General features: G+C 42.7%; 1 protein-coding gene across 3 annotated transcripts in view; it reads left to right on the plus strand.

The window, feature by feature from the left end:
• Positions 1-18,122, plus strand: part of drp2 (dystrophin related protein 2) — a 206,761-nt gene that overhangs the window by 183,055 nt on the left and 5,584 nt on the right. For all 3 annotated transcript variants that reach the window (XR_013210360.1, XM_077247846.1, XM_077247847.1), the window contains 4 exons: positions 1,292-1,357; positions 6,575-6,640; positions 9,535-9,675; positions 17,373-17,610. Coding sequence is in view for 2 of the 3 variants with exons in the window: in XM_077247846.1 (XP_077103961.1) it covers positions 1,292-1,357; positions 6,575-6,640; positions 9,535-9,675; positions 17,373-17,610 (511 nt within the window). In the remaining variant the exon portion in view is untranslated. The remainder of the gene's footprint in view (positions 1-1,291; positions 1,358-6,574; positions 6,641-9,534; positions 9,676-17,372; positions 17,611-18,122) is intronic.

Consider the following 18,122-nt stretch of genomic DNA (forward strand, 5'->3'; position numbering starts at 1 on the left):
CAAATTAGCCCAAAGGCTAGTTTTCATTGGTAGTCCCTTTGCCAGATGTTATTAGGCTCTAATCTAGAAAAAAGAGTTAAACATTACAACTATACACTACAACAGTCATAAAACTAGAACTTGTAAACACCTCTGTAAAATACAATTAAACATAGTATACAAAAAGACTATATATATATATATATATATATTAGTGCTGTCAAACGATTAAAATATTTAATCGCGATTAATCGCATTAATGTCATAGTTAACTCGCGATTAATCGCACATTTTTATCTATTCTAAATTTCTCTTGATTTCTCTTTGTTCATTATTTTTTCTCATTTTAATGCTCTTATCAACATGAAAAAAGTGGATTGCTTTCTTTGTGCACTTTTTTTTTATTGAAAACAACATAGGCAATACTGTGTTCAATTTCACACTAACATTCTCACTTGGAGCAAATAATTTCTTTGTAACACAATGTAACACTGTCCATCAATAAAAGGGTGAAAGAAATACTGACGAGGTACTGATATTGACGAGGGGGCGGAGAATTCGCATTAGGTGTGTGTGTGTGTGTGCTTGGCCATCATCAAGTGGTATTTCAGACTGGACGTGCTGCGATGATGATAGCTCAGTTCATAACGACAAAACACACATGTCACTTTGGTCTAGTCAATGGAACCATTTGGCAACTTTTTAAAAGTAAACTTTCCATTCAGAATCTTATTGGCATTCATTTCGGCGTCTCGCGCTCGTCATCCACTCAAAACGTAACTTTAACCTATTTGGCCGGCTCGCAAACCCAAACAAGTGTGTGTGCGTGCGCGTGCCTGTTATTTTGTTTCCGGTCTAGCTAGATCCACTTGCGCTTTGGTCGACGAAGCAACAAAACGTCCTCGCACGGTGCAAGCCCTTGAAATGAATGGGTTTCATAGCGCAGCGCCGCGCATGCCGCGTCCTGTTGCAAAAGCATGTGAAAAAAAACTACAAAGTTTGCTAGACCAAAAAGACCGTTAATCTCGCGATAAAAAAATTAATCGCGTTAAAATGGTTTTGCGTTAACGCCGTTAATAACGCGTTTAACTGACAGCCCTAATATATATATATATACACACACACACACACACACACACACACACACACACACACACACACACACACACACAATAAAACAAAAAATATTGTTATGAGTTGAATATGAATGATTAGGTCTACTTTATCAAGCTACTTTGCTAACAGACGTGCGTGTGTGTGTGTGTGTGTGTGTGTGTGCTCGTGCGTGTGTGTGCGTGTTTGTGGTTGACAGACCCTGCTCATCTCCCAGGCTGCCTCATGCGGACACACACAGCCGGATTGAGCATTTTGCCAGCAGGTAAGGGTTCAGTCTCGCATGGACAGTGATCACGCATCAATTTTGCTGTGATATTCTCCCAGCAGCCACTTCTGCTCACTCTCCTGAGCTCTGATTGGCATATTGATCCTCTTTGCATGAACACAGTGCACCAAACAGCAGGCCCTTAACAAAAGCCTTAGAGGAAGTAAGAGGGATGTGAGAAAAAGAGAGAGGGACATCAAAAGAGAGAGGGTGAGAGATGGCATTCAGAGGGGTGGACAGGGGTCAGCTGCTTTCCACTAGAAGAATGAAATCTCCACACACAAGGTCTGGAGGGCTCGAGGGAGCTACTAGCACAAATCAGTCTCATCTGGGCTGGACGGAGTGCACGTTACACACTCAGCAAACAAACAAACTTACAGACATTCACTTGTACTTGAACATGTTAAAACGTTCATACTTACAGTTATACCAGTGGGGTTTAGAATTAGGTACAGAAGTACTTCAGGCTTATGTTACCCTCACACACACATTTGATGCCACAATTTCTGTCATTTTACTGCTAAATGATGGCATTAAATATATGCAAATGTAAATGAGTATGAAATATATGCAAATGTATGTGCTGGGGGATACATGTTGGTACCCCACTGAATTAATGGTCAATACTTCTTAAATGATGTATCCCAAAAAAAAAAACACAAAGAGAAACAAACACTATATGAGACCATTTTCAAACAATAAAACCAACATAATAATAACCGATACGACAAAAGTAATTCAGATTTTACAATTACTACTAAGCAATAAATATTAAATAATTTACCTTATAAAAAGGGGAAAACCAACAATTCAATATAAGATACATAAACAATAAAGTCTGTACAAATTCTATTTAACAAATTGCCAGGTCATTTACAAAACATAATAAGTTGAAAATCACATGGGTTTGGAACAACATGAGTGTGAATAAATGACACAATCTTCATGTTTGGCTGAACTAACCGTTTAATTCAGCTGTGGAAGCGCAGTGAAGCTGACGGCCCAATGTGACTGGTTTGGTTTGACTTGCAGCTAACGATCAGAGATATGCTCCTGTGCCCCGTCTAACTTCCCTGCTAACCACCTAAACACACACAAGCACATGCACACATGAACGCACAGATCAGCCCTTTGCCTGCCCTAGCATACTGTGCTGCCAACTGTCTCAGCTCACACCCTGCTGCAGCTTATCTGTACTACAAATAGACCAGAGCACACACTCTCTCTCTCGACTTGTGTCCTTTTGTCTTCATCTGTCTGTCTCCTCCTCTGTCATATGCTTGATTTCTACTCCTCGCTTTCAATGTCTTATTTAATTTCCCCCTTTCCTTCCTAATATCAATCACTTACCGTATCCCACTTTTTCCTCTCTTCTTGTCCTTTTTAATTCCCCAAATTTGTCTCTTGTCTCTCTTTTATGCTATGTCTGGTTTCTCCCAACACACATCAGTGCCATCTGCGTTAGTTGTGGCTGCTCAGAACAATATTCTTTGTTTTTATTCAACTTTCACCTGTAAAATATATTTCAATGTTAAGGGGTTGTCAGTTTACAGAATGCCAGCAGCCTTGACTAAATTAGAGAGCGAGAAAAAAATCAATTTGTTTTTTTCTTTTTCTTGAATATTTAACATTTCATTCAGGTTTTGTTAATGCATATACCAGTGGTATGTCCAGTAGAAAAAAGGCAAATTTCAGCAAATAAAACAAGCATACAGTTGACATATATACTGTATATATATCTTGGGGCTTGTCCAATATTATTACTTCACTACAGTAAAGATTTTTTTCTTGCATCTATTTATACATTTACTTGGTCACAAAGTGTGGTCAAATTGCAAATGTTAATTTGTTTGCGGCCTTATACATACAAATCATGGTGATAAACAACATTATCTGACAGGCATTATTCTATTAAATTCAATTCCTCACTTTGTCTTTGCATGTTCACGTTTGATTCTTTGATCTTGATGTGCTTTCAGGAAACTCTCAAGCTTTCTATTCATGCCCTTGCTTTTGGCATTCTTAAACTAAACAGCTTGATCTAAGTTTTGGCTAAATAAGAAAAGACAAGCATTTTATAACTGTAAAAATGCTTCTATAAAGAATGAAAAATCCACATCTCTTTTGCAGCCCATTGGAAAATTCCTTTCATTCACTTTTATCTGATAGTTCAGTCCTTCACAAAATATGAGTGATAGAGAGCATGTGGTAAATGAGGGGGCACATTATTTATTTCCGACATCGACAAGACTTGCTTTGAACTTTAATAGAAAATGAAATTCTTGTCAGATGTTTCAGATGTGGTATCTGCAGTAAGAGTGCAGAGAGAGAACGTCATAGCCAAGAGAACAGAGATTGTACGTGCGTTTATAGGCTAATCCAGAGTAATGACTGGAGGACCTCAAGATTGAGCAGGTGGGAGAATAAATCCACTGGCATTTGATGTTCTAGACTCGCTGTACAGGGGTGGATTTAGACAGACACTGCATATGACAGAGTAAGTGGTCTGTAGTGATGGCATTTCATCTGAAAAGCAGACAGCATATCAGAAAGAATGAGCCGTTGTTCTGAATATTAACACCCAATGTCCATTTCAAGATGGTGCTTCTCAAAGGAGGAAATTGTTTGTCATGTACTCACTGATTTGTGTTTGTGACTTTTTCCCTGTAACATGAGACCACACTAACCACACACTGAGAAATACCCATTTAAACAAATACAAAGACATGCGTGTATAACCATAAACTCCATTTGACCTCACACCCTGGAATCTGTGGCATCATCAGCAGTTGCTGGTAACACATTTGATTGGATCTGAACTGATGGATACTTCTGCGGATTCAATTAGGAGTAGTCACAGCCATGCAGAGGGGTTAACCAGGACAGCTAGCACCACCGTCATTGGCTGAAGGACACCTGGTGGGTGAATGTGTATCGACTTTCTGCTTTTCTCCGAGGCAGCCCCATCCTGCATGTGGGTTCTGTAGTCTGCTGTGTTCTGAAGTTGAATTCAGATCATTCTCTGGCAGCTTTCCTAGCAACATGACATGAATGCACTTAGCACTCCCCATTACGGAGCCTCTCTATAGAGGCTCTTATATTGTTGCTAATTCACAGGCTGTCCTGGTAAAGCAGTGAAACCTCCCCAGTCTCTCACCTAAGGGTAAGCTAAGGCAAGGAAAGTGCAGTGCATGGCTAAAAGCAAAGTTTCACCACTGCGTTGCTAATGGTAAGCACAGGGACCATTGTCAGCTCCCTGTTGTGTTGAAAACACCTCTGTTGATCTGGGTTGATCTTGTCTGTTCTGGATGGCATACAGAAGTTTGCTGGAGGCACAGGGTGAACCTTCTATAAGCCATGCAACCTCTTTTTATACATTGTTGGATTCTGAGTTGGGTTGGAGCACAATTTGTTGCCACAAGGGGCGCTATAGTGAACATTAGCATCTAGTCTGCCGCACATTTAGATCACCCCCTTTGTTGGCTGCTAACCCCGTCCTGACTATGAAATCCATATGAGACGCAAGCCAAAATAAAAATCTAATTACACTTCAAATATTAATTTTTTTCTGAGAGGTTTCGATCATTTCAGGTAGTTCATATCACGTTGATTGTTGTTCAAATGTTTGTTTGTCTGGTAAGATTTGTTTTAATTAGTTATTTGATGCTTTAAAAACGAGGTGTAACTTCAAGATTGGCAACTGTGCTTGTGATTGAGTCCTGCAGGAGTATGTGTGCAGGACCTTGATACCGCGGGTTCACCTCAGGATCACTACTGCTCGGGCTACAAATAACGTAATTGGTGCAAGATGTCAACGGTTATTACTGGGATATTTTGGCTTCATTTTTCTATAATGGAAGAAAGTGGAGACAATTTGTCCATCTTTTTTGCATAGACTAGACCTCTATAATGAAGATGTCACCTGTTTTTCTATAGCATGCCTTTTTATCTGAGACATCTCTGTAAAACTGATTTAAAACAGAATGTATTGCGAAAAGTGCCACACAAACATTTGTGACGTAATAAGCTGGACCAGCCTAATTTGTTTATTTTAGATAGAACTAAAGAAATATAATTTATCTTTATTTCAATTAAATGTATTCATATCGCACATTTCACAATACACATTTGTTTCAAAGCAGCTTTACAGAAGATCACAAGCAAATTAGATTTGGGCGATTTAAATGTTTTCATTGTTTTGTGACAAAACAAGCAATCAAGCAGTGGAGATATGATAATGTATGATAAAACAGTTATTTTAAATTTTAACAATATTTCATAATATTAAAGTTTTTTTCTGTGTGTTTTGAACAATTACCCTTGGTGATGATACAAGACTATTTTAAAGAACTTCTTACTGACCTTAAACTTTTTATCAGTAGTGTATGTTGTTGAAATGTAATCTTATAAAACAGTTTTGGAGATTTCATTAGTAAATTCAAGTAGATACAGTATGACCTCTGCCTAATTGCCTACATAGAAAATATTTTCAAGATGACCACAGAGTCTTGCTTCCATTACTATTGCAATTGCGTTTGGTGTGGCTAGACACAGAGATGACACATTTCAGCTTTAATTTGGCTTTAGGTTGTCACAAGGACTCGAGCTGCCTTGGACCATAAAGTGTACATACTGTATACGTTCAGGAATGGCATGTCTGTGGTATGACATGTAAGCTGTGGTGCTTGTTGGAGATATTTTTTATATTCTGTTTTTCCTGTGCCACTTGTGGCAGGGAATGAAAACTTGCAAGGGGTTTGGGTGAATATACCCAGGAGAGGCATTTATGTCATAAAAGTTATTGTGACAAATGAAGTGAAAGGGGAACAGATTCTCCCCTGGCTTTTTCATGGTGGTGGAGAGCAGAGGGTGAAGCCGGGAGGCACAGCTTCGGCTGTTGCATGATAATTTGCCATCCAGGTTAGTCGTACACGGTATCTGAAATGTCAGGGTAGGATTACAGCATGTGATTTTTGGGTTGGAGAAAGTGCTCTAAGGTGTCTCTTATGCAGTCTCGATGAGTCACAGCTGTCGTCTTCTTTTCCTCAGCCAACGGTGTGCAATTCCTTCCCCCTGCCTCGTGTTTGAAGTCACAGTCCTTGGCCCAGCAAACAAATTACAGTGCACAGTGGCTTTGCCTTTGTACGCCTCCCTGTTTGTTGTGACCCATGCTCCTAATATGACATTTTCATTTCGTTTGCTTTTTCTTTTCAGGTTGGCAGAAATGGAGAACCAGAACTGTTCCTTTTTCACCGACAGTCTCTCTCCGGATGAAAGTTTGTGAGTACACCACCTCCCACACACATTAGAATCTGTCACAGCTGCTAAGTCCTCATGCATGGGCGTGTGGATGTGCGCATGGCCATGCATGCATTCCTTCATGTTTGGTGTAGCTGGGCAGTCACATTAATTAAAAAAGATAATGAAAACGACCCATGGCAATGTGCACGTTCGCCCTCCATCGTATTAAGTCTGTGTGATTAAGGAGCACAACAGTAGGGATGAATAGAGCAGGCTTGGATGCTGACAGGAGGGAGAGAGAAAGAGAGGGGGGTTGGGCTATTGAAATGCTACCAAACAAGATGTTAAGAGCTATAGGCTGGCGGACAAGCGAAAGCCACTGAATTATGAGCATATATAGGTGAAATAAGGTGAGCACTCACAAAATCAAAACTAATAATAGAGGTGAGACCATCACAGCTGCCCAGAGTCATGGCAGTTCATGCTTTGTGCTGGAAATGGCTGTGTGTGCATGAGTGAGAGAGAAAAAGGAAATTCAAAGGAATAATTCACCCAAAAATGAACTCGTCCTCATGTCGTTCCTGTGCTTTATGCCTTTCTTTTTTTCCATGGAACACAAAAGAATCAAGCTTTTCAATACAATTATAATAAGTTGGCATGCAAAAGGTCCATTAAACCGTCATAAAAGTGATCCACTTGACTTAACTATAAAATTAACTTGTGTTGTCATTCAAGTTGTCATTTACTGATAATCTTCATCACAACTGTTAATTGTGACCAGATCATTGGGTCAGTTTGTTGGACTTGAGAACAGGTACAATCTTGAATCATTTAGACCAGTGGTCAGGAACCTGCTCGTGAGCCACACGGGGCTCTTTGAGAAAAATCATGTGTCTCGCGAGGTTTCTCACCCTTCACCCTACCGAAGTTAATGAAAAGTCAATATTTGAAGTTGTTCAGGGCAATTTGCGAATGCAGTGCTGTGTGCAACACCAATCAAAGGCTAACCACTTGTTTTTACAGCTACGCTCAAGCGGTTTGGAAATGACAATTCACACAGCATCTTACTGTAGCGGCTCAAATAGGCCTATTTTCTGTATGAACAAACAACTAAGTCACGCTTGCCATGAATATCACCTGTAACCCACCATGACAGTGATTAAAATAAATATCAAAGACGTCCATAAAACCCACTGTCGACATGGCTTGAGTTCATCATTCAAACCTTAATTAACCAACAGCAGCTTTTAATACCTGAGTGGAGAGCGAAACATTTGAGTTAAGCACAGACCACACAATATGCAGCTCCGATGGAAGACAGAGACTGAATCTAAAACCTTCACATGACAGACACAACTTATATCTCTCTCTGTAAGATACCAAAACAAAAATGTAAACGCTGCACACACACGAGACACGCAGGCGTGCAGCATAGAGTGGTGCTTTCGCATTGTATGATGTGACATAACTAGTTGTCCAGTCCGGTTCACACAGTGGGGGTTTGCAGAGAATCTGGTTATGAGCCCTGAAAACTTACAGGTGTGAGTTCACAATCTGTCACTCTTGTAATTAACTAAACTGTGTGTGAATGCAACCATAGGAGTCAAATACAGGACTACCAAAAATAATCTATTGCTGAGACCTCTGGTGGTCAGATACAAACAACTGCCTGTCTAGATTGCGAAAAGAAAGATTTCAAAGGAGCATAAAAATGTCAAAGTGACTGGACACACACACACAGAGAGAGAGTGGAAGAGAGAGAACATTAATGCGCAATTAATTACATAATGAAACCTTTTTTCCATTTTTGTGTTCACTTTGGAAAAAAAAATGCATTAACGAAAAATGAAAAAATTGGCTATTTTTATTAAAAAAAAAAATTAATAAAAAGTTCCCAACCCCTGATTTAGACCATTTTGTGAACTGAATCAACTTATTGAGTGAAGAGATCCAACTACAGTATAAAGAACAATTCACAGTCAAACTCTAGAGCCAAGAGAATTAGCTATTGCTATTGTATTACTTCTTCAAAAGACTGTATTTATTATGTATATAAATATATATTTAATTTTATAAATTTATCATTAAGTCTTTATAAATTGTAAATAAACAGAATAAGTTGCTAAAAAATAAATTGTCCATTTTTATTTTGGTTTTTGTGTGAAAAAGCTTGAAATCTCATCATCCCACATTTTGTTTGCGTTTCACGGAAGAAGAAAAAAGAGAAAAATAATGTAATAAGAGTAAGTAAATATTCAGTTCGTATTTTTAGAAAAATTGTTAATTTAAAAGGCAGAGAGAAAGTGCAACAGTGATTCATTTATTTAATCTATTTGATGGCATATGTGCCATTTCAGTGGCTTTTACCAAATCTCTCTCATCCAGCGCTCTATAAATGGCCTTTGTTTAATGATGGTCCCTGTAATGGCACCTGTATAATTACAGCAGACTGCATGAAAACAGGTTTTTTCTATATTATTGATGTGCCAAATGGGAGAGCCATGATTATTTGCCTGCTTCCTGTGTGTCGTGGTAATTCTTTTTCACTCATCCTGTGTGCCTGTATATTGGCTGTGCCTCTTTAGATTTTTGTATGTGATGCCATGGAAAGTGCTTGGATTACCAAGAGTGTGCGTGTTTGTGTGATTACCGATTATTCAGCATCTACGCTGTTATTTGTTCTATGGATGATGGTGTGCATTGCTCTGTTTTTCTACACTCTAAATACTCTAAACACTCACCATCCGCAGTTTATGTAGAATATGCGTACATGTGTGTTGTATTGATATGCCTCTGCTGCATCGTGTGCATTTGGCTTATGTACTTGCTGCTTTGTTTGCACACTTGGCGCTGCGTGTGTGCTTGTGTGTCTGCTGCTGCGTGGCACCGCTAATGTGTTCAGTGTGCGCTGTCTCCTGTGTGGGGGGACTCAGGGATGAAGATCAGTACCTCCTACGTCACTCCAGCCCTGCCCTCGAGGAGGACTCGCCCCACAGCCACCTGCTGGCCCACCTGGACTGCCAGGACAGAGAAGAGCTGCAGCGCACCCTCCACCGCCTGGAGAACGAGAACAGGTGAGGGCTCAGACAGGAGCACATTCACATTTTCACACTTGTAGCTGAAATGGGCAAATTGTGCTGCACTAATTGTAATAGAAACTATATCTTATAAATATAATATGAAATTAAAAAAATATGTATTTTTGTATAAAAATAAAATTAAAATAAACGCGTAAAAGTTATTAAAAAAACGAATTGTATATAACATTAATCTATTAAGATATATAGGAAATATATAATTATGCATAGTAATTATATAATAATAAAATTCTAAATATTGTATGCGCATGTACTGAAAAATGCATAAAATTTTTGTTCACCAAAAAATTACAATTTTGTCATCGTTTACTTGCCCTCATGTTGGTCCAAACCTGAAAGACTTTTATTCATCTTTGGAACACAATTTTTTTTTAATGAAATTGAGATTTCTATCCTCCATTGACAGTCTACTACCACTTTGACCTTCAGAAAGTTTTATAATCCATATGAAAAAGCGGTTTAGTCCGAAATTTCTGAAGAGACTCGATCGCTGTAAATGATGAACATATTGAATTTAGGCTGTTATTCCCTTAACACAAACAAAAGCTCAACTGGACTTGCTTGACGCATGAGAACAAATTTGTTGGTTCTTGTGGAAACTCAAACGTGCTCCGTCTCACAAGGTAATGAATCTCATTGGTTCTCACATGTCAAGTGAACATGCTTGAGCTTCCGTTTACCGTTTACCAATTATTTAATAATGAAAATAATTGACAAATTAGTTTTTTGATTAATTGCATCTGCACGCTGCGGCCAATCACGTCACTTTACCGTAGTGATGTCACAGTCTGAGCTGCTGTGGGAAAACTGTAATCCATGCTGCCCAAAACATGACAATGCTTTATGTGAGGCACTTCCAAACAAATGCATCAGCATAATGTTTAATGTGGCTCGCCATCAAATGCTCTGACAGATGCGTGTGCTGTTTCATGCATTTGAGACGTGTTTCCTCAGTGCATAACTTACATTTTATGGTTGTATCCTTGTCTGTTCATGTTATGAATTCACTTAATTTGCATGCGTGCGCACACACATCAAACAAACAGAGCGCATTAACTCTGAGTAAACTACACATTTTGCTAAAATATTTCATGTTGGAAGTTAAATGTAGGTTACAGTTCTACATATAACAAAAGTAATTGTATTTTTAATGAGAGCAGTACCTGTAAAGGGAATTTTTGTTAAGGAGTATAAATGTAACAATGTTACTTTGTTTAAAAGGTTGAATGTGTGTTCCTCGCATCTAATACCAGTATGCATTTTTTTAGTGTAATGTTTTTATATTAACCAAAAGAATTTGTAGAGAAACAAAACTATGGTTGTCTATTTATTCATATCGATATGAAGTTTTAACTGAGGGTTATCCTCCTGACCTTTACAGTTATAAATAATGAGGGGTAAAATGATTTCTCTTTGTATTTGTGACTCTTGGTTTTTGCCTGTAATTGACTGCACTTTCTGTTGACCCTTTAAATCTCTTTAGAGGATTAAGATAGACCTAATAGTTTTTAATTGGTTGAGATAAAATGTGTTGCCAGGAAAATAGGGACATTATTACTATTATGATGGTTACTCTTGGTCAGAAATCTTTTGACCCGCATCCAATGAAAGAGGTGTGATCTTTAGATCTTAAAACGTCCTGGTTGCGTATGCAACCCACCGTTCCCTGAAGGAGGGAACGGAGGACGTAGTCGACGCGACTGAAATGGGATCACGCTAGGGAGCCTATCATCTTCGAGTACTATTGAACGAGCCAATGTAATTGGCGTGCGTGATTCGCATCACACACTCCGCCCCCGCGGCGCGGGTATAAATACGGAAGTGGATGCACGCACTAGTTGCTTTTCGCTGAGGAGCCGAGAGTAACCCGGGGTCAGCGGTGGTCCAGCGGTAGTGGCAAGGGGACTACGTCCTCCGTTCCCTCCTTCAGGGAACGGTGGGTTGCATACGCAACCAGGACGTTCCCTTTCAGTCGATAACGTCGGACGTAGTCGACGCGACTGAAATGGGATCAACCATTGAACACGCCACTAACGCTGCCACCTTCCAGTGCCTAAACCAAAGCCTCCTGATGCCCCCGCAAACTTAAGGCGGGGAAGGACAGGGCTTAGGCCAGGGAAGTCACTGCTGTTCCTACAGGACCACTGGGAAAGCGTTCCCCGTACGTTGGAAGGAAGGGACGCTGCGGAAGCCACATCCAACCCGAGGGAGGAAATGTGGAGAATACACATATGAACTGGGCGGAAACCGGGCAGTCTAACATATGGAATGTCACTGGGGTGGCTCCAGCCTAAGACGGGGGGAGACACACCGGACAGTGACGGCAGAGAGACTCTGCCGAGGGAAGACACGGGCTCACCGCAGGGAGCCGTATCGTGGAAGAATACACATATGGGGTCACCGAAGGGACCGCAACATATGGACCCAGCCTAACACAGGTTCCACACTGCTTACGAGTGGTAGGCCTAACACCAGACGTTCCGCACGTCCGACGTCGGAGGGGTGTGGAGGAACTCAACAGGGTTCAATTTTAAGGGAACTCAACTGGAGTAGAAAGGCGCACGCATCCAGTCCATAGGAGGGGAATGGCGCAGCAAGCCGACACTTGAACCGGGCTCACGGTGAAACTGGCTTCATGAGAAGGGAGCCCACGGGAAGCAGCGGTTCAACTAGGTGTCGTCCAGCCCCCAACTCTAGAATCTGTTTAGCAAAGTATATCGTCAACGCCCAGGCGGAGCACTTTACACTCATCATAGAGGAGCTCAACACCTAAGTGGACATGCTGCATCTCGGATCTTTGCCGAAATGAAGGCAAGCACTAAGTGCAACTTTGCATGGAAACAGCCTTCCCTCTCTGCTGAATTCCAACAGATATTTGAAGAGCTGGTCTGAGGTCTATGACTTGCATTCTGTACACGTCCAAGCGAATTGGACAGAGAAGCCAGGGCTGGATCTGCCTCCTCCAGGGCAGCGCTTGCAGGCTCACCACCTGCTCCTATTACGGGAGAGGTAGGAACCTTGGGCACAATCCGAGCCGGGGTCTCAGCTTGTGAGAGTTAGCCGGCCCAGACTCCAGGCACAATACGTTGACCGAAAGCGAGCAAGTCCCTACCCTCTAGTAGAGACCACGCGAGCAGGAGAACTGATATAACAGAATTTTTAACTCACTACCTGCAGTGGCTCAGGGGCGGTCTCTGCAGTGCAGTCGCACCAGGGACAAGGCCCAAGAGGATAAAGAGGGACACAAGGATTTACAAGACCTTGCTCCTCAGGAACCTGACGATCAGAACGTGCTTCTGCATACTTCTGCAACACGATGAGCGTCGTTTAAACACCGAGGCAACATCATTTTGAGGGTGATTTAGGAAAACAGCCTACTGCAACCCATTTTGCAGGAAAGAGAGCACTGAAGTGATCGAAAGCTTTCAGGATCTCCTCAGGGGAGAAGACGCACTCAACGACTAGGTTCCACTTCTAAAGGCGTAAGCACGCTACCCAATTCTAGGGGGTGCTCGCAGAAGTGATGGTAACTAACACATGTTCTTGTGATAGCCACCTGAACCTCCGCGTTCGGATGTAAGACCACCCGGAATCTCCGGGGGAAGAACGCGTGTGCCATCGTGCCCCGTCCCCGAATCCAGGGGAAGTCAGGAAGGCTGTTGAAGGGAACCAGGTCTAGTTGGGCCAATGAGGGGCAACTATGAAGACCTGTTCCTCTCCTGACATGGCACGTAGGTGCAAGTGACGGGCGCAAAAGACAGGAGCATTGCTCAACACAACATGTGAAGATCACTGGGCTTCAGGAGCATTTTCTGCTCAGCACTTGGGTGTGACAAGTTCACTGAGCTTCAGGAGCATTCCTGCTCAACACCTGCGTGTGATAAACTCACCGAGCTTCAGGAGCATTTCTGCTCAACACTTGAGTACGAAGAACCTCACTGAGCGACAGGAGCATTTCTGCTCAGCACTTGAGTGTGACAAGTTCACTGAGCTTCAGGAGCATTACTGCTCAACACCTGAGTGTGATAAACTCACTGAGCTTCAGGAGCATTTCTGCTCAACTCTTGAGTGCGAGGAACTTCACTGAGCACCAGGAGCATTTCTGCTCAGCACTGCGTGTGATGAATTCACTGAGCTACCTGTGATGGACTCACTGAGCTACAGGAGCATTGCTGCTCAACACCAGAGTGCGATGAACTTCACTGAGTTTCAGGAGCAAATCTGCTCAACATGAAGAGTGAAGATTTCACTGACTTGCAGGCGCAAGGCGACCATGAGTCGCAGTCACTTTTAGAAGGCTCACTGGGGTTAAACGCATTTCTGCGGGCCCCTGGGGCCGCTGAGTCCCAGTGTTTGTCCAAGGGTAGTCCGCTCGGTTTACCCAAACACTGGCGGAAAAATAAAACCGGGGGGGCAACTGAGCGGCCCCGGAATGGTCATGACCCAGCCGGACCCAGGGGATGGAGTCTCCACTTGCCCTGGCTATAACTGTCGTGAGGCTCGATGGCGGCACGATTGAGTAAGCGGGAGGAGTGGAATAAGGCGCCCTCAGAAGCGTCTGACTCCAAGGAGGAGGTGACGGGTGAGTTTGTGACATGCAAGGGAAGCTTGCGCAACGGTCGCAATGTCTAACAACTCGAGGCACAAATGCCCGTGTAGTCGGGGGTCGCCCAGGCCCCCGTTAAAACACGCCCTTTGTACATGGCCGCTCTGTTGAAGAGGGTTTGGCAGCAGACCGGGATGAACTATAGTCACACAGGGTGAGCTGCTCTGCCACGGTCACCTCGGGACTCGATCGTGAAGCTAGCGCTGAAGCGGTCACATATGGAGGGAGCCAAAGGCTACGACTACCATATACCCCAGGAGCCTCTGAAAGTTCTTTCAGTGGGACCCTTTCTCACTTCAACACCAGCTGAACACATTCTCATTGGAGAGACATGTTGGACCGAGTACCTCTCCAAAACTAGAAAAGAGATACTCAGCCCGTGGGCGAGATTACTCTCTTCCAGTTGACCTGAAGACCCAACGGGCTCTGGAGCACTCGAGGGGAAGGACACTGTACTGATACTCCACCCTTAGACGCAACACACAGGATGGCCTGCGGTGCGGGAGGTAGAGATCTGAAGCACATGTCTTTCAGCCTGCAGCAACGCCATGGCACGCAAGAGGAAGGGGCTTGCCCACAGGCTTTGTAAGCTCTGCCCGTCGGAACGGACGAAACTCACAGGCCTTAGGGGGGAGACGAGGATCCCCCCAAAAGGCAGCGGCCGCCGGACACAGGTGCACCTGTGTCGACAGACCGCTCCAACGGAGGGACACCTCGCAACCCTTCACCGTTCCTCCATCAAGGGTAATGAGGGGGAAAAGCTATTCAGGCAGTTTCTGGCAGAGAAAGATGCTGTTCACCACCTGATAAGCTCTCCATGCATTTCGGGAAAGAAAGGCACTGGGGCGGCGAGCTGAGAACCAGCGCGGCCCGCCCCAAGATACCAAACTCCAGATTCCAACCGAGACTGAACGGGACACGGTGGAGGTTCCACTCGAGCCCGGCAGCCTCGGCGGCCCGTTTCAGCATAGCTGATAATTCTGGATCCGGCTCGGGCAACATTGAACTCCCGGAGGGAGACAATGCAGCCGAGTCATCATCTCCAGAAGTCAGCTCACCCTCTGATGCTGCAATCGGCGTCCTGTCCTCCAGGGGAGCCCCGAGTGAAACCGCTGGCCCATCCATTACAGATGGACCAGCAGACAACACAGGAGGCTCCAGTGGTTGCAGTGGAAGGGAGGAGTGAGGAGCCCACAGGGAATGGTTACCGGGCGGGACATCCAACACTATCCTCCGGTCACCCATCCCATACAGCACCCGAGGGTGGGGCATGGTAATGGGGACTCGCTCTCCGCGAACGAAGGCGAGTCTCGCCCTCAACACTGCGACAGTCATGTTCCCACAGTGAAAACATGAGCTGTCCACAAAAGCTGTCTCAGCGTGCTGTAAGCCAAACACGTGACACAACAGTTGTGACCATCAGAGAGAGACAGGGAACGACCGCACCCAGAAACGCACGGGCGGAATGACATCTTGAAAAAGACGCAAACGCACCCGTGTTGCTCTTTCAGAAAATAGGACCGTCACCAGTGCCGGAGCACACAGGGAAATGACCGCGGCAACACTGAACAGAGAACTGAAACAGTGAAGCACTCACTTTTCCGCCCTCTAACCAGCCATCAACACACACAAACATTTAGAAATTTGTTGCTGTTAAAACAGCAGTTGAGAGCTCAAAGCTCGCGATCACCGCTGCACTCGCGCTGTAGAACACCAGCACTGGGAGAGTCTTCCTGAAGAACACCGACACACTCGCTCGTTGTAGACAACAGCACTCTCAGAGACATCAAACGATCGGCTCCGAAGCGAAAGGCAACTAGTGCGTGCATCCACTTCCGTATTTATACCCGCGCCGCGGGGGCGGAGTGTGTGATGCGAATCACGCACGCCAATTACATTGGCTCGTTCAATAGTACTCGAAGATGATAGGCTCCCTAGCGTGATCCCATTTCAGTCGCGTCGACTACGTCCGACGTTATCGACTGAAAGGGAACAATGATTCAAACATCTAAAGAAATACAAAAAGTCTATTAGGTCTACTACCATTTTGTTTCATCCCAGAGGCTACTGTTACAGCTGTGAGTCATTTATGAGTTTTTTCTTCTGCGTAAATCCTGACCTTTAAGTCATGCTCTTGTGGGGTCTTGCTTTGTTATATGTGAGTAATAGGTCAATAAAACAAGATTAATTGTAAGTGTCTGCAGGGGATCTGCAACCTTAAACTCCTGGATAAATCAGGGCTTCCTGGTGTCATTATTAGGACAGAAAGAGCTGAGTGATTTTTTTTGTCATTCATTTCAATTTCATTTAAGGGGGTTATAATAAGAACAATTTCTCAAAAAACAAAAACAAAAAAACATACAGACCCAAAACCTAATGCAGACAATGCAATATAATAACATAAAACAAATTAATAGAATAATTATTTTACAGTTTTCTAATTGAATGCATTTTAAAATGGAATTTAATATGATGGCAAAGCTGAGTTTTTAGCTGCCATTATTATATTCTGACTTATATTTACATTAATTTAGCAGATTATGTGCTCAAGAAACATTTTATTATCAATAAAAACATTATCAATGTTATTATCAATGTTAAAAACAGTTGTGCTGCTTAATATTTTTGCAGAAACCTTGATGCAGTTCTTTTTCTTCTGAATTCTTTGATGAATATAATGGATTTATTGGAAATAGAAATTATCACATTATAAATCCCAAACTTTTGAAAGGTAGTGTTTATACTGCAGAAATAGTGAGTAATATTCTTAACTGTTATCATTAGGATTTCATAATTTTCTTGCTCTCTTATCATTTTACATATAGAGAAATAACAAAAGAATCAACATTTCTATATCAAATATGCCACAATACAGAAAATTATATATAATAAATTAAAACAATTTAATAAAATGTAGTTATTTAAAAATTAAATGTATATATTTAGTTAAGCATTTAAAAAAAAAATGTATATAAATATCAGCTTTTGTATCGACGTAGTGGGTATGATAATCTAAATGAACTAGAAGGCAATAGTAAAGATGATGCTGCCGTTGTCTCTCCCACAGGGTGCTGCAGGGTGAGTATCGGCGGCTGAAGTGGAAGCACGAAGAGGCCGCAGCATCACCTCAGCTTCTGGAGTCTGGTCCTGGTTCACCGGCTGATCAGCAAGACGAAGAGCTCCTAGCTGAGGCTCGAGTCCTCCGACAGCACAAGACCCGCCTGGAGACGCGCATGCAGATTCTGGAGGACCACAACAAGCAACTGGAGTCCCAGCTGCACAGACTCAGAGAACTACTGCTACAGGTCAGTTAACAGATGCTGATATACCTTGAAAATGAGGAGTATGCCCACAGTGAGTACCAACATGTGAGCCAGCATAGATTATTGTGATAGAAACAACGAAAGAATGGTGTGTAGGGAGTTGTATGGATATGTTACCGCTGCACAGGGAGGAACATGAACGGGTAAATCAGGGCCTTCTGTGATTAAGCCTTTAATGTTAAATGTTAATGGGTTTGAATTGAAGGAATGTTTTGAGCTTTAAAAACAACAACTATGAGAGAAATAAAGTTGGTCTGACAATATATACTGATAAAGGGGGCCAGAGGGGAGGAAGATGATTTATTTAAAGCTTTCGGCAAAACAGAGTAGGAAGACAATTGAACAGAGGATAGACCATATTATAGACTGCCTTGATGTACCACATGTAGAAGGGTAAAGAGATGCTTACTAATGCATGTTGGGTAAGGACAAGGAGACAGGGAACTGAAAAGACTTTTCTCAAGTGAAAGGAGAAGAGATGTGGAGACATAAAA

The sequence above is a fragment of the Siphateles boraxobius genome, unplaced genomic scaffold (genome assembly GCF_051911475.1).
Source record: "Siphateles boraxobius isolate OS27281-9 unplaced genomic scaffold, OSU_SipBor_1 3, whole genome shotgun sequence".
NCBI classification, from domain to species: domain Eukaryota; kingdom Metazoa; phylum Chordata; class Actinopteri; order Cypriniformes; family Leuciscidae; genus Siphateles; species Siphateles boraxobius.